A 21275-nucleotide genomic window follows, 5' to 3' on the forward strand; every position below is an offset into this window, starting at 1 on the left:
CCCTTTATATAAAAATACAGATTCTTAGTATAATTATACCTCAGTTCACTTTTTACTCGATGATTTCCATATTTTAGCTACTCCTTAACATGTTTATTGCTTTAAATCAGTGACCCCATCCTATGGATATTTACATTCTATTAGTATTTGAAGTAAATGTGGTTTTTTCTGATATGTTAGGAAAATGATTTTTAGAGTTTAAATATACAGTTACAGAAGTGTTTGCCATTGATGTGGTTTAGAGCTTCTCACAATATTTTAAATTATGACCTTTATGATAGAAATATGGAGTATTTCTGTCTGTTGCAATTGGAAAGCAACTGGAAATGGGTGTTGTTCTGTTACACACCCCATTTTACGGTGAGGCTAAAACAAAGGAGCATAAAGATGTGGAAAATGCCAATCGCTTGTTTTTAAAATTTTAAAAGTTTAACAGTAATAAAATGGTTATAAAAATAGTAGTACCATTACAGTAATAATAATTTGGACAATTTGAATTAGGACAATATGAGACAATAGAAACAAAGAGTTAAGGATGTCCGGGTACCTTCTTCTGAGCAGCACAAGCCCAAAACCAAAGGATTAACCCTTAAAGGATTAACCCTTAAAAACAATAGCCTATTACATATTCATACACCTCATACATGATGCACAAATTCCATTGAAACACAGCATTCTGTCCGGTCATCCTCAGCTTCTTCCTCTGAATACTAACAGTGCCTTCGAGGTGGAAGAAGTTCAGTTTCTTCTGATAAGAGAACAATAAATTCTCTTTCTCTGAAAGGTTCAGGTGTCCTGTGGCTGCTATCTCACTGCGAGCCCTTTCTTTATAAAAAGTATCCTACATAGCATAGTTTCTATTTTAACATTTCTTATAACCCTAAACTGATTCTAGTAGTGTGTTAACTGATCTTTAACACACTACTTAAGAGAATTAATACAGCATTACTCTCTAACACAACACATATAATAATTCATTTTAGTATTTGCCAGTGATAAAACAGGCATTTTTCACAAAGCCATGTTTTCCAGGGCAGCCGTGTGAGCTGGGGCAGCACCTGCCGGGCTGCCTGTGGCAGATGGCCGAGGCAGGTGGGCTGCGCTCGGCACAGGGAGGTGCCCGGCCCGCTCCAGGTGTGACATCATTACATTCCGCTCCCAAACGTGCGGCGCTTTTCTAGAATCCATCCAAACGCATGTGCTGACATCACTCCCTGTGTGCCCATCGCCTCCGCATTTAGAAACACCTCCCGAGAGCGCAGCGCTGGTGTTTTACACGACGGGCTGGGCTGTGTGCGGCTCCCCGGGCGCGTCCCCCCGGCCTGGCCCCGCTCCGGTGGCCGTCGGCAGGGTTGGGGTGCCCTGCCCCACCCACACCGTGGCTGTTTCATCATTCCCAAGCAGGCTGCGCGTACCAGCGATTCCATCGGCTGGGAGGCCGATCCCTCCCCGCTAGGGAGCCTGAAAGGATGCGGCTGATGTGCTGCTGATGGAACGGCCAGAGCCCAGCAGAGAGCTGACGGAGGGTGGGAGCCGTCCGTCCGTCCGTGCTCACCATTGGTTTCTTATTACGGCATTCTCCCCCTGAGAGGCTCCCGGTGCCCAGGCACCCCCTCCTCCTCCTCCTCCTCCTCCTGTTTCCCCTCCTCCTGCTGCTCCCAGCCCCCCTTTCCCACCCGTTCGTGGCTGATGCTGAGCTGTCGGAGCAGGATTGCAATGAGCTCATCCTTTTCTCTGTGCAGCCTCACAACTGCCCGGGCTGTGCTGCCCTTCCCGGCTCCCGCACACCCGCACTGAGCCCCCGCAGCTCGCCCTTGCTCTGCTCCCAGCCCAGCTGCCCCGTGCTCGTTCCCTGCCATTTTCCTGCTTTTTATGTGCATTTTTAGATCCATGGTTTCTCTGGTTTGTTTTTCAAATCTCCTTCGGACTCTGGCTGAGCCAGCACGGTGGATCATATTTTTCCTTGATTCTTAGCAAAGATGCTTTTCTCCTCCTGAGAGGCTAAAGGGGCGTTGCTGGAGCAGCCATCCAAACCCATTCCAGAGACTGGAGGCTGGCTCTCCTCATCTTGCACTTTTGGAAATTGCCGTTCATAAAGCCTGTTCTTCTCACTCTGGATTCTTACTACTTGCTGCTCATGGAAGAAGGGGTACCTTGCAAAAGCCCGGCTCCCAAGCTCACCCCACCTGCCAAGAAGTCCCAGGACATGCACGACGAGAGGAGCAAGCTGGTGAATGAATACGCGTGCCGGGTGCTGGAACTTCTGGGCATGGGGCATCGCCTCTTTGTGCCTCGGCTGCTTGCGGTGAGATCACCTTTTCATGAAATGAATTCCTTGGGAATTGGCCATTCTCCCTCCCAACCCTGCCTCTGCCCCCAGGAGGGATGAGAGGGCTCTTGTTTTTTCCTCTCAGCTCTTCATAATCCATCTCCTAAGCGCTGAGTCCTTCTTTCTGATGTTAGCTCAGCAAGGCTGGACACCAGTCCTGCTAATGGGGACCAGTGCCACTCCTTAACTAGCTTGAAGGATCATCAGCCAGGGCTGAATCATAAAACACCATCTTTCCTAAATCCCTGAGTGCTTTTGTTCTCAGTAATGATTCCAGATAAGCACTGTGCCCAGTCACCTTCTAGGTACTGACGCCAAGTGCATTAATGGTCAGCATTTCAGATTTTATACTTTTCACATCATAGGCTGGCTTTACAGACTCATCATTTAAAAATCAGGCTGTGGTGAGCATTTTGGCTTTCGTCTGTTTCTGTGTTTGGCTTTGGAAGGGCAGTTGACAGTATGTAAAAAAGTTGAAAATGCTTGTGAAAATGATCTGGGAAACAAATTGTTAAGGGTGTTTTCATCCATCATGGCAAATGCTGTCTGTGTGGGGGGTGCCTGCAGTTGGTGTGCCATGCTATGGCACAGAGAACATGCTTTTATCATTTCTGCTGCTGTACAAAGCAGCCTCAAACCCATAAAAGAGTGGCAAATCCGGGAGTCAGTGCCTAGAGCTGGCTGTGTCTGCTCAGGGTGCTGTAACCACGCCTGGCTGCAGCTCTGCCCCTGGCCTGGCACGCCAGAATGGCATTTCTGTGTGATCCATGGGAACACAGCCCTTTCCTGATCCCCCTCATTTCCTATGGTGCCTTTCCTTTATTCCCACACCCCTAATGTGGTTATATACAGTGACCTGTCCATTTTTTTCATCCTGCTGAACCCATCTTGGTGCTGCTCAGGATCCACAGGAATCCATGTGCTCTGTGTGTTACAACCTGTTCAGTGGTACAGACAGCGTGGGTGCTTGGAACACTGTGTCCCTGCAAATAAAAATCAAAAATTCACATTGCTACAATGCAGCTGGCTCTGGGGATTTACAGTCACTTGTAGAATTGAGTCTCATCCCTGATGATGCATGGTTTGAGCTGCTGGGTGTGTTATCATTATTCCAGTTATCTCCCAGTGTACCAAAACACTCATCCTGCTGATGGCTTTTCTTGGGCAAGGGCTGCCAAATCACCCTGAATTGTGCTGTGATGAGCTCTAAGGAAAGCAGAGGCAAAACCACCCAGCTCTTTTTCACTTGACTTAACCAGGCTTTGTATCTGGCCCATGGAGAACACCAGGCAATTTCACATCCCTTATCTTCCAGGCAGTTTGGCTTTGCTGAGTGCCATAGTGTTGTTTATTAAAAGGAAATAAAGAGCGAGAAAAAGGTAAAGTAATACAAATAGTGCTTTGTGTAATGAGAGAGACTTGACTTGCAGAGTCAATGTGATTCTCTGTCAGGTTTTATTAGTCAAATGTGCCTCTCCTGACACACAGGCCTTTTGACACACACCCTTCTCAGAAAGGAGAAACTGTATTCTGATAATATGTTAAAAATGAGACATCTCTGAGGACCAGGAATTTGTACTTTAATCAGAACTGAACATCCTTCAAAACATCAGTATTTCATAAAATTAAACACTTTCTTTTTTGTTTCGAATGTGCATAGTTTCTCTCTCTGCTGTGGTTTTGGGGATAAGTGGCTATGATGGGTAGAGCATGTGCCATTGCAGTGTTATGTGATAAATACAATCTATAACCTCTATGCCAGTCTTAGAAGAATTCTGATCACCTCCTACCTGAGCACACTTCTGGGCAGTAGAGCAGCACCACTTCTGGGGGTTTGCTCCCTTTGGAATGACCCAGAGTGGGTGAAGCCAGGAGATTTTCTTACCCACCTGCATCAGTTCTGTGTGTGGCAGAATGAACTGTGCCATGTAAGTTTGGAGCTGCATAGAAAGGCAGGGGTGAGGAGGGATATCACTGAGTGTGCACAAGATCTGTGGTTGTGGTTCCCAACTCTCCACTCACAAACCTTGAGGTGTTTTTTTTCCCACAGCATTTTTGTACCAGTGTGTTACAGAGAGCATGGATTTTATTTAGGAGATGTTTGATAATATAGCATAAAAGATGCCAGCACAGGAGTTTGGTGTATTGCCCTAGAAGTGTGTTCTGATGTTACTGCAGCACAGTTTTGCCCACCAAACTTGCCCAGGCCTGGAGCCTGAGTTTCTCCAGCACAGAAGGTCAGGGGATTTACATTTCCTCTGTGAAATGTAAATTTCACTGGGCAGCTCTCAGCTCTGTGGCTCCTGTCAAAGGGCAGCACAGAGCAAAGTCCTGCAGCATGCAGCACTGCACTCTGGGTCAGCAATAAATAGCTTGTGTATCTTGGTTTTACACTGTGTGTCTTCTTTAAGAAGTTAAAACCAGAAAGTTTTTTTTAAGAAGTTAAAATTTGTGTGTTATAGGCATTAAATAACAAAAGATACTTTCATATTATATATATATATATATATATTATTACTTTTATTAATATAATATAATATAATATAATATAATATAATATAATATAATATAATATAATATAATATAATATAATATAATATAATATAATCTCTATGCTCTATATATCTATGTAAATAAATATTGTATGTAAACAAATGTATATACATATATTTATGTATAAAATACATATATTTATGTATATAAATGTATGTATATGCATTATACATTTGTGTATACATATGTATATGTATATTTGTGCATACATATGTATATACATTTGTACATGTTATGTACATAAATATATGTATATACATTTTATATAAACATACAAATATCATATTTATGTGTATGTATATAAATATGTACATTTATGAACATATATATTCATAAATTTCATGTTTATGTATATAAATACTGGAAAATTGGAGAATACTTACAAATATTTTGAGTGTGCCAGAAGCAAATTTAATAGTAAAGCATGGCCAGGTTCTTTTGAGTCTTCAACTTCTTGGCCTCATTTCTGACACATGTTCAATAAAGTGTAAAACAGGTGGTTTATGCTCACTGACATTCTACAGGAATCTAAATGTATACCAAAAATTCCATGGAAATAAGTAAATTTTATCTGTTTTTATGAAGGAGGAAGAACTAAATTAAAGATGTGCGGTGTGGTTCATCCAAAATTTCTTCTGCTGTGTTGGTTCCCAGGTGGGAATAGGAGTTTTGATAGAGTCAGTAATAAATGAAGCTGCAGGATTAATAATTGAACACAGAGAAATTAAATTAAAGAAAAAAAAAATGCAAGGCTTTTCCCTTTGTTTTAATCACAGTTTCCTAAATATTTTGGGGAAGGTAGTAGTAACATTATTTACTAAAAAAAATAATTAACATCGTTTAAGGCTCTGAGGTTCTGTTTTTGCTTTTTGAACATTTGCTATTTTTCCAAACTTTACCTTTAGATTTGAAAGCTTTGCTAATACTTTTGGGAAAGGGCTTTTCCTAATTTTCAACTCATTCATTTAAGATAATTTTATGACTATATTGAAATACTTAAGTGATGTGGGAAGAACATTTGAGAATCCATTATTTAGTCAAACCCTAGAATGCAAACTGAGCTTTTGGGTCATAGTTCTGCCTGAGTCTCCTTGTTTGCCTGGATTTGAAAATAGATTTTAATCAAAAATATGTTTATTTAAAAATAACACCTATAGTAATAAAAATTTTTCCTCAAGTTCCCAAATGCACAAAAATGCAATGCTCCTGCCAAAATTTAATGATTAACTCATTAAACTTAGAGATGATTTAGTAAGAGAAATCAGCTGTTCAGAAATCAGCTGTTGGTGAGTTTCAGGAGTTGAGTGACTTCAACCAAGGATTTACAAATCTCTGCCTCTCAAACAGCTGCCAGAAGTTTCCAGAGATATATTTATAATTTATTGATTAAAGTCACAAAATGTCAAGAAATTTGAATCCTGGGGTGCCAAAATTTTTATTTTTCACTTTTTTTCTTGTGATTTTAATAGTGAAACTAGTATTTTGATGAACTGATGATTTTAAGGAAATGAAAATATTTTCAGTGAAATAGAAGGAACTGACATGCCTGGGCTCTATCACTCATTTAACCAACCTGTACAATTTGATGGTTTGCAGTTTTCATAACTATAATCTTAGTTCAACAAACTCTGTTAGAGAAGTTCTTATTTCCATGATCTTATGGGATTTTCTTTGACTACAGATTTTTCAGCATGGAGAAGTTGAAGTTGTCAATAGTTACAGTTTAATAAATGTAATTTTTTGGGGACTGTTAAAAATAGTACTATAACAATGATTCAAGCAGAGGCCTGGGAAAATTAAATCTGATTTGAAATGTTTTACATATAATTGCTGTAAAGGAAGGGGGGAGGGGACTGGATGTGCAGGAGCATCCCAAGAAGGCAAATTGGCAATGTAATTGGGAAATCTGTTAGAATTGGATAGTAATGACAGATACCAACATGGCTGAGAACAAAGGAAGAAAGATGAGCTGGGTGTCAAAATAGAATTTTTTCCTAATATCCATTAGATTAGTAAAAATTTCTTCACTGAAGAGGTGCTCAGGTTGCCTGGGGAAGTGATGGGGTCACCATCCCTGAGAGAATGAAAGAATTCCAAAGATGTGCAAATGTGGCCCTTAGGAACATGGTTTAGCAGTGGACTTGGCAGTTCTGGGTGCGTGCTTGGGCTCAATGATCTTAGAGGGCTTTTCCAACCTTAACAATTTTATGATCCCATGAAACCTTTACTGCTTTTCCACCACTGTTAACCACTGAACTTCCCTGGAAGCCCTTGGGTTTTGGATTTGGCAGAGGTGCTGGGCACAACCAGCTGCTCCCACCACACTCAACAGCTTCCAACAAAACCAGCCCAGTGATCTGGCTTTAAGTGTGGCAAGAGCATTCACAGCCTCAGGAGGACTCATCCAGGAGAAGTGTGGTGTTGGCCATGGTGGATGTAATTCATCCCATAGCAAGTGCCCCAGCTTTCTGTCAGCACTTCAGCCTCATCAGATTGGGCCTCAGCCAAGTTGTGCAGCTGCCAGTGATTGTGGACAGGATCAGATGGGATGGTTTGTAAAGCTGAACGTTTCTGGTTGTGCATGGGATCAGATGGGATGGTTTGTAAAGCTGAACATTTAATGGTTGGGGCCAGGATCAGATGGGATGGTTTGTAAAGCTGAACCTTTCATGGTTGGGGCCAGGATCAGATGGGATGGTTTGTAAAGCTGATGTTTCTCATCAGCACTCCCAAGGCAGCTCTTCCTGGGTCCCTGCAGTGATGACCCAGCAGCTTCTTCAGCAGTGAACGACAGGAGGATCAAACAGATCTTGGGTGAACTCAATAAGGAAAGAAAATAACAGAGCTGGACATGGACTTTGGAAAAGGGCCTGGAGTGACAGGACAAGAGGGAATGGCTTCAAACTGCCAGAGGACCGGGTTAGATTAGATATTGGGAAGAAATTCTTCCCTGTGAGGATGAAGAGGCCCTGGCAGAGGTTGCCCAGAGAATTTGCGGCTGCCCCACCTGTGGAAATGTCCAAGGCCAGGTGGGATGGGGCTTGGAGCAGCTTGGGATGGTGGAAGGTGTCCCTGTCATGGCAGGGGGTTGGAATGAGGTGGCCTTTAAGGTCCCTTCCAGCCCAAGCCACTGTGAGATTCTCTGGATTCAAGTGGATAACAACACAGTTAAGAATCAAACTTGGAACCGATGTGTGTGTGTGTGTGTGTGTGTGTGTGTGTGTAATGTACCCATTGTGTGTAATGAGGCAAAAAATGACACTGGGTGTTTGTTCCTCATGAAAAAGCAGAGGATGCCCACATGGAAATGTTGGTACACGTGGAAATAGTGGTGGTGGTGGTGGTGGTGGTACATGAGCAATTAATTCAGCAATTAACCTTAACCAAAAGTGCCTGTGCTGCTGCTGAGGTATTTGCAGTTACACACATTACGCAGTGTAGATCTCCACCATATGAGTACCTATGTTGACAGTGTTTTGTTTACTCTTTTCTGGGCTAAAAGCCTTGAAATTCACATTTTCGAGATGATGTCCTGAATGTCTTGTCAAGACCTTCAGTTTCTGTGACCATTTAAAGGAACTATCCCAAGGCTTGGGATTTGGTACCTTCTGATCTCTTGGTGCAGGTCTCAGTAACCTGGAGGATGGATACACTTGTCCCTGTGAATCACATGGCTCTGTCAGGGACAGGAGTGGATTCATGGTGAATGTGTCACATCTTCAGATCTTTTAGACTTGATACCACTGAGAGGTCCAGGAGTATGGCAGATGTAGAATGTTTTCTGGCACAGTGTTCTTTGAGAAATTGTGTCACAGACTTCAGCACATTGACTTGCTGATGCCTTGTATGAATCATGTGCTTCTGCTCTTCATGTCTGTGACTATACATACATTAAATATATATACTTTGTCTTTTTAAGGCAGCACCATGAGAATCAGTAATGGTCTAATGCGCAAGCTTTCCAGGAAATATAGTAATTTCTCCTAGGTTTTTGTTCTTTGCTTGTTTGGTTTTTTGGGTTTTTTTTTAACTGACATCTCGACAGGCTGAGCCACAATCCCTTTCTTACCTGGCGGGTATAGAAGGATAAAATCCATTCCCATATTGCAGTCCTCTGTGCTGCCCTGCATAGGATTCCTTGGATGGGCTTTAGCCTCTGTTTTATGAAGCAGAGTTAAAAGAGCTGATTTCAAGGAGGATGACTTAGAACTAACGTGAATATTGGTGGTTTGGAATGCATCCAGTGAATGACAAATCACGTAGAAGAGCGTGACTGCATGTTCCCAGGGTTTACTGTAGTTCCCTGTGCTTAATTGCAGACCTCCAAAGAGGACCTTCTCCAGGCTGATTTTGAAGGAGCTTTAAAATTCTTCAGGGTTCAGTTGCCCAAGAGGTACAGAGCTGAGGAGAACGCCCGGAGACTCATGGAACAAGCTTGCAATATTAAGGTAAGGATGGTCTTCATTGCTTTTCACTCAGCCAGGAGTTTGTACTGGAAGAGTAAACTGGAACGTTAGGAATGGCAGCAGCATGGGGAAAGTAAAGAAATTAAATCACTGGTTTATTGCTTTTTATATATGTTTGTATAATTACACACACACCTTCTGTCTTCAAAGAAAGTGAATCTGTAACCTTTTCTTTCTTTGTCTGCTTGGGTACAAGCTAATAATTAAAACAGAAAAACGGTGCATCATCAACAATTATCAGAACTCACTAATTCTTTATTTGTTTTATAAACAGTGACTGCAGTAAACCAATTAATCACTGTATGATAATCATGCAAACAAAGCTCAGATATTATTTGTTTTGCTCAGAAGCTGTTTATCTGCTGAGTGCTGCGTATAATACATTTGAATTGAGGTAGAAATGAGTTTTGTTTGTATATCAAGCTTACCAAGACAGAATAAGTTTTTATATTCTACCCTACCCAAGATTCTGCTGTCAGAAGTCAGGCTACTCTGAACTTACTGACTACAAGTACTGGACTTGAACCAAACTAGAGAAGCATGACTGTAAGCTGTTGAGGGTGGAAACCTGTTTAAAATGGCTGCAGAGGTTCATAAAGTGGTCATTTGGAAGGTCCTGGATTTTTTTTTTGTTGTTGAAATACATATTGCTATGGAGGGGCTTAATGTTTGATCTTGGAGAAAAAGTGTTTTAGTCATTTCTTGAAATGTGAGCTCTGATGGGAAGTGCATGTTTGGTGTGGCCCAGTGATGGGCAGAGAACTTCCCACTAGGAAGAATGTTCCTGCAACACTCTGCCTCTTCTTACATTTTTATTGCCTCTCTCAATATATTTGTTAATTTCCCTTGTGCTGCTTAATATCATCATTTATTAAGCAAGGGCTTTTTCCCTTCTGTTTAAAACACTGATCTTATGAAAAAAATAGGTCTTGCCATCTGAATGTTTATTCCAGCCAAGGAAAAGAAGATCTGTGCAAATGTTTTAGTAAAATTGTACTTGAATTTCAACTCTGCTGCTGAAAGAGACTATTGTGAGTACAAGGCTGCAGTTTGATGTTTAGTATTTCCTCTGCTTGGTTGTTGAAAATGAGTAATTGAAGGACTTAGCAAGCACAGGAGAATTATCTTTATGCTACTTACTCAGTGTATATTTTCTGATGGGAGGTTGATGTGGAAGTCTTCGTGGTACCTGTTGGAAGAGCAATTTGTCAATTTTCTCATGCCTTTCTCATTTTCTTGTGCAATATATTGTATGTCACATGATGTTATTTGTCATTAGTTTTTCATTTAGTACTGGCTGTGTGTGTATGTGATGTGCCTTATTGAGGAAATATTTTGAAATGCACCTGAGGCAGTTGCTCAGGTTCAGAACCTGGGGCCAGTTGTGGGAAGGGTGTGACATTCTGAACTGTTAAGTTGACAGGAAAGGGTAGAGTTTGACGGTGAATTAATTCACTGCATACACAGCATTTCACACACTGTGGATTCTGGTTAAGAGAAAAGCTCAGGTGAGTGTAGCAAACATGGAGTCAAGTCACCCCTGTGTGTTAGAGAAGTGTGTGAGGATTAGTAGGAATTACTGAAAAGAAGGGAGAATTCAGAGCCAAGATTTTGGGCTATCAGGGGTGGGAAAAAGTGGGAGGCTGAAGTCACCTTCTGCTGTGTCAGTAACTGCTGCTCTGGTGTGATTACAGTTGGGCTCTGCTGGCTCTCTGACCATACAACTCATCCTGTAAGAGACTTCAGGAACTCAGTGTGAGGAAACTCAGCACAAGACCCCATTAGGAGGGAGGCTGAAATGTAAATTAAATGAGTGTATGTCCCCAGACTTGCATCCTTGTCACAGGTGCCACTCATCCCCATGGTCACTGGAGCATCTCTCTGGCCATGGTCTCTGGTGTGGGGTGAGGATGAGGAGCAGTGGCTGTGGAGTCCTCAGTGTGTCCCAGGATCCTCTTAACTGGTGACAATAAATTGGCTTTTGGACATGTTTTTTGTACTGTCTAAGTGGGCCAGGAACATGTTGCCTGTGAAAAACGCCTTTCACTTGTTTTTAAAATTTTAAAAGTTTAATAGTAATAAAATGGTTATAAAAATAGTAATACAATTAGAGTAATAATAATTTAGACAATTTGGATTAGGACAATATGAGACAATAAAAACAAAGAGTTACAGACAGTCCAGGTACCTCTTTCTGGGCAAAATAAGCCCGAAAAAGGACCCACGTTAACCCTTAAAAGCAACAGCCTGTTGCATATTCATACACCTCATCCATGATGCATAAATTCCATTCAAACACAGGATTCTGTCTGAGCAGTGTCAGCTTCTTCCTCTGAATCCTGACAGTGCCTTCGAGGTAGGGAAGAAGTTCATTTCTTCTGATAAGGGGGAAATAAATTCTCTTTCTCTGAAAGATTCAGGTGTCCTGTGGCTGCTATCTCACTGCGGAGCCCTTTCTTTAAAAAAAGTGTCCTACATAGCGTAGTTTCTATTTTAGCATTTTGTTATAACCTAAAACTATATTTAACACACTACTTAAGAGAATTAATACAGCATCACTTTCTAACACAACACATATAATATTCATTTGAATATTTGTGAAAAGTCAATCATAAAATACACATTTTTCACATTGCCCTTGCTGGTTCTGGAGTCTCTATCTGTGGAGACACCCCAAACACAGATTGCCCTAAATGACTGCTGTAGGTCACCCTCCTTCAAAGGATGGTTTAGACAAGATCTTCTCCAGACATCATTTCCAACCTAAACTAGTCCATGATTCTATAATTAGAATCATTGAATTTATTTACCACCAGCTGCTAATAATTGCAGGAGCTGACATGCTCAAACAGGAGATTTTAGTCTTGATCATCACCAGTGGTGGAGTACCCAGGGAGCACAGAGGTTGTGTGAAGAGCAGTAGTCTGTCTTGTTGAATGCAGCAAAACTTGTTCTGTTAAAAAAAAGGCCACACCAGACCCTTAAACTGCTTTTTTGTGCTGTATGAAAGAGGCACTGTGTGTCTTTCCACTGCTTGTGGGCTGTATTAGTACTTGTAGACTAAACAATAGAGGGTTTTAGAGCAAGTATCACACAGAAAGTGAATGGAAGATTTTCTTCAGGTTTCTCAGCTAATTACAGAGGCATAAAAACCTAAAAACAGAACTGTGTTGTGGCCAGACTTCATATCTTTTCCAGTGTTTCTTTTAATTTTTTTCCCACATTACTGCAGAACAAAACAGGAGTTTAGCACGTAATAAAAATCCACCTCTCCTTGTTTACTTTTTTCTTGAGCTTTAGCTGAGCTACTTCTAGTCCTGCAGAAGGCAAATTTAAAAACTGCTTGGTGTTTTTTCTCCTTAATTTCACAACTTTTCAATTGAGTTCAGGATGTAACCCTTGGATTTTGAAAGTGCTGTATTGGAAATAGTTCTATCATACTGCTTTTTTAAAAAAAGATTGATATCTGTCTTTCTTTCAAGAGTAGACCTGCAAATATGAAGAAAAAAGGTGCTATTAAATGAAATTTCTGTGTAGAATGTGCTAGAGAATGTCTTTTTCAATTAAGAATTATTTTTGGTGGTTATTCACTAGGTCTGGATTTCAGTCATTTACTAGTAAATCACTGGGAACATCAGTGGAATTAGAATGAACAGTAGTGTTTTCCTACAGAGCTTGTTGGGTCATATTCCATTGTTGAAGAGCATTTTGAACTGATTCAGACTATGAAATAATAGGGCCTAAGAAATAATATACCCTGGATTTGTAATCGTAGAAGGTTTTTATGCTTATGCTTTGGGGAGGGGTTTTTTTGCTTTCCTCATTTTTCTGTCTTAAGATTTTTCAGAAGTTTTTCTGTGTGTCTGGAGGTCCAATTTGATAAATGAATGGATGAATGAAGTAAGACCCTCTTATAGATTTCATGAAGGTTAATCCTAATGATGCTATTTTATGAAAACATCTGACAAATTCTTCATACTCACAACATCTGCTTCAGTTGCCTTTTGCATCTTCTTGCAGTTTCTCTTGCACAGATCTGTGTGTGTCCTAAAGAAGTTGTAATGAGCTTGGATTTTAATAGAGGAGTCCCATCCCTCTGTTCTTCCACCTGGCTTCAGGCAGGTGAGGTGTGGAACAGGAGAAAGTCTCACTGGGAGATCTACTCCATATGAACATTCCCTGCATTGTCATTTTCCAGTGAATTCAGGGAGTTGTGCCTGTTTCTCCATGACTGTCCCATGGCATTTGGAAATGAGCAGAGTTGGCATTCAGCATGTGGTAGCTCTGGAAATGCAGAATGTGTTGCATTGCGGCTCTGGAAGTATCAGAGGTTGAGTGTACCAGATGGACAGGTGGGGATATCCTCAGAATTACCTGTGGATGTCCCCCCTGTGCCCGAGGAAGGTGAGGTGAACACGTGGGATGAGATACACAGAGGTCTGCAGGGAAGGTTGTTCTGTAGCATCTCTAGAGACACCTTCTGTTCCTGCCTCAGGCCCTGCAGTGACTCTGGTCTCATCTTTCACCATCCTCAGCAGCAGGAAATACTCAAATACTGAACTTCTTCTAGGGGAAGTTTCTTCCCAACCATGTAAATCTCCCTTCTGGACAATACTGGGCCCCCCAGCAGCATTAGGAGGTTGCTGCTCTCAGCACCTTCAGTGAGACCAGCAATTGGCCCTGAATAAAAATGGTGCCTTTCCCAGTGCAAAGCAGCCACACACATTTTTGTCATTCTCACTGTACTGCCAAGGCTGTCACCCACAGCTGGAGCTGGCACCAGGGCTGTGGATAATAGCAGAGTCAAGAACAGGCTACAGTAGCAGGAACTGTGCTAAGCTTGTTCTCATTCCAGAATTGTTCCTTGGTGACATTTAAAGCAGCTTCACTTTATAATGTTGCCATTTAAATGTTTTCAGTTGAGAGTGGTGATTTGAAGCTCACACCTTACTGGTGGGGACGACTGACTGCCTTCACACCTCTGTTATCTTCTATCTGGATGTGATTTTTTACAGGCATGGTTTAACTAACCTATTGATTTACGTGAGTTTCAATGGTTAGGATTAAAAATAGCTGGTTTGCTCTCTGTCTTCTCTCTAGAGCATTCCCCCTCTCTGTGTTTATCTCTGTATGTGTGTACTTATCCAGATACTTGGGGATCTTGCTGTCATGGTAAAACAACACAAAATGCAACAGAAGAACAAAGGAGGTCACTGCAGAAAGGCCCTGAAAGTGCACAAGCATTGGTTCTACCAGTGTTGTATCTATTTAACCTTCCAGTATAAAGGACAGGTTAAAAATGGCACATTTATCAACTTCTTCATAAAAGGCCAAACCAAATTGAAAAGGATTTGGTTTAGACCTATAGAAAACCTTGTCATGCTTGTATGCAGTTTCTTACTAAAAGCCAATGATCAATTGCCCTTATTTTGTCTGTGCTGTTATCTCTGAAGTGTAGATCCACTTATCCTGGTGACAAGGGTCATGGTTTTTAATTCCTGTCCTGTTTGCAGCTCCAGCTTCCTTCTTTCTGCTCAGCTTTGTGGTGTAGGGCACTGGAATGAGCCAGCATCTGGAAATCACATTAAAGTGCCTGCAGTGGAGTTGGATGTTAAATGTGATTGTAATCTTGGTAATAAGTGTTAACACCATAGAAAGGAATGTTGTTAATTTAAAAGAGCAGTTTGGGCTTGAAATGTTTATTTATTTTAACTTATAATACTTATTTAATATTCCAGTGAGCAGGCATGTTGCCCAGTAATGAGGCTCTATTTTCATGGTGTTTAAGCATGAGTAAAACTGTTCAGTTATTTGATTTTGTTTGGTTGGTTTGGGTTTTATTCATTTGCACTGAGTTGGTATTGTAAGGGACACCAGGTATGTCATTAATTCTTTATCAATAGGAAAGGAATAGAATGTTATTACAATTACTAGTTAAGTATAATCACATTTTAACAATTTAAAGTAGTTCTGCAGCCTGACTGAATACAAGTATTTTGGTGTCTTTGTATTAATCACTGGTTGACATTTGCACTTGTGAGCAGTGGCATCAACCAGAGCAGTGTTGCAGGTAAAGGTTTTCAAAGAACTGTAAAAGTCTGAGGTAGAAAAGTTGATACAAACATTTATTGTCTCTATCCCCAGTTGTATCACGTTGCCCAAATTCCTAGTGGTTTCATTCAGCAAGGCAAGGAGGGCACCTGAAAGCTGGTTCAGCAGAGCACCTAAATCCATTTTGTTCCCCTTGGTGCCATCAGGAGTCAGGGCTTTCAGTGTGACACCAGATGTTTCTGTTCCAAGTGGGAGCAGCAGAGCATCCTCAGCAGGGCCTCCTGGCCTGAGCTTTTGAATTTGGCTCCTTCCCTGGATGAGTAGCAGCAGCTTTCCATCCTTGGGTCTGGAAATAGTACAGAGAGCAGGAGATGGAGATGGCAGGAGTCACACTGTTTGACAGCTCTGTGCTCTGGCATCTTTGCCTCAATGTGTCTGAAATAACTCAGCTCTAGAAGAGGAGTGAACCTTTTTCCCCAGCTGAACTCCAGTCCCAGCTGCAGGTTGGCTGGAGCATTGGCTCACCCCTTGTGAGGTGACACATTAAAATATCTCATACAGAGTTCTCTCCTTGCAGTGGTTTGTATGTTGAGGATTAGCAGTGTCTGCAGTTCCTACTGACAGCACAGTGCTCATGTTGGTTTTTTAGAGGAGAAAGTCTCAACTCTCTCTTCCTTTGGAGGAAATCAACCCAGTAACTGATTTTCCCAAAGAACGCCTTGAGTTTGACTGTGAAGAAAGCCTGTGGTGATGGTGCCTGTCAGGTTTGCGGTACCTCTTATTCTCCCAGTAAAATGGTGTCCTTTTTAAAGACACTTCTGTGATGCAAAAGAGGCTGTAGAGGAAGAAATATATCCCAGCATTAGCACTTAGAACCATAATTACAAGGAAGAAGCCCACAGGATTCCACATTTTGTGGATAAAGAGGTGTAGGTAAAATTACAGATGCAGAAATGCCTGGAAACAAGCTCTGCACCCCATGTTTATAATGGCAAAGAAGTGTTCCTTGATACTGACTTAAACATCAACAAAACTGTTGAGACTTAAGGTGGAAAAATCTGCCTGGAGGTGGGAATTCCTCTGTGCTTCTCTTGGATATCTTTCAAGCAGCCAGGTCTGAGGGAGCAGGTAGCAGCTTGGCAGTAATCAGCCTAGTAATTCTGAGGAAATGTGGTTTTTTTATATGCAAAAGACACTGGGGCCAAGGTGACCCTTGCCAGCCAAAGTTTTGATGTTGTCTATGACCCTGAAAAATATTGTATCATTATTTTTTTAGAACTCAACTCCTCTGACCTGAGAAAACTCTGAATTCTCTCCTCTGAACAGCAGAGGAAGCTCTGTTGTCTGCTGGGAGTTCAGGGCACACACAGAGAATTATTTTTTATTTCTTAAGTCTAGAAGTCTTAGAATACATGCATTGGGAAGTGATTGTGTTTAGGGAAAAAAATTCAAGCTGCCTTTTGTCTTTTTTGATCAGCCATTATGGTATGTGTCCTTCTCAGAAATGCTGTGGTTATTTGATTCCTGCAGATGTAACAGAATAAAAAAATTGAAGTTTTTGGAAACAGCCATGGATGGGTTTTGGTGTGGCTGTCCCATCCCTGGAAGTGTCCAAGGCCAGGCTGGGCAGGGATTGGAGCCACCTGGGCCAGGGGGAGGTGTCCCTGCCAGGGCAGAGGGGTGGAACAAGAGGAGATTTAAGATCTCCCCCAACCCAAACCACTCTGTGATCCCCACTCTGTGATCCCCACTCCATGATCCCCACTGTGATCCCCACTCAGTGATCCCACTCTGTGATTCTGTGTTGCAGAAAGCTCCATTAATCCAGAGCCAATGGCCAATGCCCACAGTGACTCAGGGGGAAAGCAGAGATTCACTCTCAGTGTGGCACAGACAACAGTTGGGATGGGACATTGGGTTCATTTTGGTTTTTTGACAAATTCTGAAGCGCTGTGCTATGCTGAGACCTAGAGCTAAACTTGTAAAAATAATTGGGAGGAGAAGGAAAAGGCAAAGCCTAACAATTTTCCCTTATTTCCCCCAGGGCTTTTGCAAATAAACAGAAGAGGCACTGGGGGTACTGTCTTCTTGTATTTTTGCTGGTGTTTGATTTCTCAGGCACCTGCACTTGGATTTATTCCTCTGCTTTGAAAATGAGGGGACAAACCAAACTAAGTATAGGAGACAGTGACTGCATTTCATAAACCCAGCTCTGCAGGGACAGCAGCTTTTAGAGCTGAAAGTCTTATTAATAACTTGCCATTACAAGCCCCAGGCATTGTTTTTGGCATTGTTGACACTGTTGGAAATTAAATTCAGCAAGTAGTTACTTGGCTGTTCTCTGAGCAGTGTATAGCTGGTGGAGCAGCACTGTAGCTGGGTGCTTTATAAGAGCAATATTCACATTTTTAGGATCTCCTGATTGCTTTGCTTCAGGATTCTCTGGTTTCCTACAGTTAATTGGTTTAGTTTTAGCATTTTGTAGCCTTGTTTCTCTTGTGGAGATTCAGTATGTAGTAAACATGGTGTTACATTGTTTATATTGATAAGTTTGTTTATGTTTGGGCATAAGTAGATTACATCTGGCTGGTACCTCATTGTCAAGCAGCAGATGAAGATCAGACCTCCTCATTGTGTTGCCCTAGCTGTCTCTTATTCTTTCAACTTCCTTTGCTTAATTAATTAATGCAATTTCCTGGACAATAATTTTTAACCAAAATTTGATTCCGCAAGTTAATCAAAAGCCATGAAAAAACTGAAAATCTCAACTCCAAGTTATTAATCAGCATAATAATTAGTATAGATGCAGAAATCCAGAGAGGAACTGTTTACAAGGGCATGGAGTGACAGGACAAGAGGCAGTGGCTTCAAACTGAGAGTAGATTTAGATGGGCTATTGGGAAGGAAGTTTTCCATGTGAGGGTGGTGAGGCTCTCAGAGCAGGGTGCCCAGAGAAGCTGTGGCTGCCCCTGGATCCCTGGCAGTGTCCAAGACTGGGCTGCATGGGGCTTGGAGCAACCTGGGACAGTGGAAGATGTCCCTGCCCATGGCACAGGATTGAAACAGCTCCTTTCTCAGAAATCCTTTGGTTAACCCATAGCTCAGAGCACAAGATCCATGCCCTTACAGTGCATCCTTGTGAGGAACAATCTGATGGCACTCTGAGTGAGACACCTGACTGTGCCACCCAGGATGCTCCTCTTTGCACAGCAGGGAATGTTGATTCTGTTTCCAGTCAGGAGCAGTGGGAAGAGCTGGAGAAGGGATCAGGGCTTTGCTTCTGTGGTATTTTCTGTGTCCCCTGTCAGAGGAGGAATTGATGAATCTGACTCCATGATCTTAGAAGTCTAATTTATTATTCTATTCTATTCTATTCTATTCTATTCTATTCTATTCTATTCTATTCTATTCTATTCTATTCTATTCTATTCTATTCTATTCTATTCTATTCTATTCTATTCTATTCTATTCTATTCTATTCTATTCTATTCTATTCTATTCTATTCTATTCTATTCTATTCTATTCTGCTATACTAAAAACTATACCAAAGAATAGAGAAAGGATACTTACAGAAGGCTAAAAGATACTAATGAAACACTGGTGACTCTCTCTTCCAGAGTCACCACACAGCTGGCTGTGATTGGTCATTAAGTCAAAACAATTCACATGAAACCAATCAAACAACCATCTGTTGGAGAAACCATCTCCAAACCACATTGCAAAGCAGCAAAACACAGGAGAAGCAAATGAGATAATACTGGTTTCCTTTTTCTATGAGGCTTCTCAGCGTCCCAGGAGAAGAATCCTGGGCAAAGAGGATTTTTCAGAAAATATGGTGGTGACATGCTTCCCAACTGGTGAGGGTGCCATGTTCCACTTGCTCCTGTGTGCCCCAGGGCACCTGTTGTAAGCAGCTGGATTGAATAATGCTTTAGCAATTGAATAATCCTTTAGCATCTGAGCACCTGCTTTCCTTACCTCAGGCTCATTTCTTCTCCCACTGTCGATGACACACAAAACTTTATTGTCAGGCTGTTCCTTTTGATGATTGTGCAGTCTACCAGACCTGTCAGAAATGGGGAAAAAATTCAATCACCTTGTCACCACTGCCTTACTTTCAAATGTTAAACAGTAAGTGTGATGTCTTTCCTCATGAGGCAGTGGTGAAGGAGATTTCTCTCACTGAAAGGAGCTGTATTTTGGTGCCACAGAATACAGATCCCAGCACAGTTTTCTTCATTCCAGACCATCATACTCAGGTAAGATTGTAGGGACACAAATCCCATTGCTTTAAGTAGCAGCAGGAAGCTCTGAGGCAAATTTGGCCCTTGTTTTGCTTGCAATGCAAAGTGAAATGTAGGTTTGTGTTGTAATGAGCTTCCTTCAAGAGAACTTGCTTAGTTTTTCCCTTTTCTAAGCACAATGTGAAGCAGGGCATGTTCCTTTAGCAAGAGGGGAAAGAGCATTTTCCTTGGCACAGTTTGTGTTTCCCAGAATCCTAATGAGGGGTTTGCAAAGCAATGACTCTCTAGCTGAGGGGGATCTGGTTTAGCCATGTGTTTTCTTCTTTTGTCCCAATATGCACTAGAGCCATCTTCTCCAGCCAACACAACAAATCCAAGTGCTCCAAGACTTGATAAAAACCACTTTTGGTCAGGGCTGGGGGTGTAAAGGGGAAGAAGGTGAGCCTGGAAAACCTCCAGCCGTGCTCTGGCCAGCAGAGGAACTCCCAGCCTGGAGTGCAGATGCTCATCCCAGGGGCAGCAGTAATTGCTGAGGGGAATTGGGAGCGGGGCTGGCTGTGGGCTGGGCCAGAGCCCATCTCCTGTTTCACTGCTCTCATCCATCAAGCAGCATCTCCTCTGGTGGCTGAGTCTCTAATGGGAAGGAGCAGCACATTTATAGATCCAGCACTGGGCTGGGAGCTCACACAGGGGCTTGTTGGGAGCCCAGGGAACAGCCAAGAGTCCCTCTCTATTTTCCTTTAGTCTTTCTTTATCGTGACATCCACAAAATGTCAGTAATGATCCCGTCTGGCAGAAGGGCTTTGCCACACAGGGTCCCTGTTTAAACAACACAGCTGTTTACTTGTATGACTTGTGGATTTTCAACCCTTGATACACCAGGCAGGAATATTATACAAGGTTATATACTGTCTTAGGAATTGGGGGGAAACTGCTGGAAAGGTGAAAAAACCTGAGAAATGTTCAAATTCTTGATGTAAGGGGTTTCACACACCTGTACTCACTGATGAGGGCTGGAGTAAAACAAGCACCTCTTGTAAGGTTACACAGGTCTGGGGTTTGTGTTTGTTCCCTTTTTGTTGCTGTTATGATATAAAGTGAACTGTAAGGATTAGGAAGAGAATTTAGACATCTGTGCTGTGGGAGACTTCTCAGAAACATCACTAATGATGGCTCTTAATTTTTTAATGTGCCTCACCTTGTATTAATGGACTTAATCCAGCATTTTATGCTGAAGGCAAATTTGTTGCCATTAGAAAAGGAGGTTTGTCTGCTCCAGGAGTGTAAGAACATACAGCACCTGTAATGGAGGAAAGTACTAAGCTTTTATTCTTGTGACCTTGTCCAAATAGGATGTAATTACAATATAATTCAATTCTGACAGTCTGGAAACCATGGCAGTTGACATAAAGTGACATTTCAGGAGAAATAGGCATGTGTTCTAGTACATCTCTTGCAGTCTCCTAAGCATTATTGATGCTATTTGCTCTTCCTGCTTCCCTTGTTCTACTCTTAATACACAATCAGAACACAAGACTCTGGAAAATGTGCGACAGTGGATCATAGTTAACCTTGTAAATAAAATCCAGTGTGCTGGAGAGTGATGTGAGCTGGTTGCTGTATGCCTGCTG

At 41.8% G+C, this 21275-nt stretch overlaps 1 protein-coding gene across 4 annotated transcripts in view; it reads left to right on the forward strand.

Annotated features, from left to right (window-relative positions):
* The window catches only part of RABGAP1L (RAB GTPase activating protein 1 like), a 226037-nt gene that overhangs the window by 164818 nt on the left and 39944 nt on the right, over positions 1–21275 (forward strand). For 3 of the 4 annotated variants that reach the window (XM_030953933.1, XM_030953935.1, XM_030953934.1), the window contains one exon: positions 9202–9330. In XM_030953933.1, the coding sequence (XP_030809793.1) occupies positions 9202–9330 (129 nt within the window). Of the gene's footprint in view, positions 1–1697; positions 2306–9201; positions 9331–21275 lie in introns of those variants that run through there. The other variant, XM_030953936.1, reaches the window with a different exon arrangement.

Source organism: Camarhynchus parvulus, chromosome 8, assembly GCF_901933205.1.
Source record: "Camarhynchus parvulus chromosome 8, STF_HiC, whole genome shotgun sequence".
Taxonomy (NCBI): Eukaryota; Metazoa; Chordata; class Aves; order Passeriformes; family Thraupidae; genus Camarhynchus; species Camarhynchus parvulus.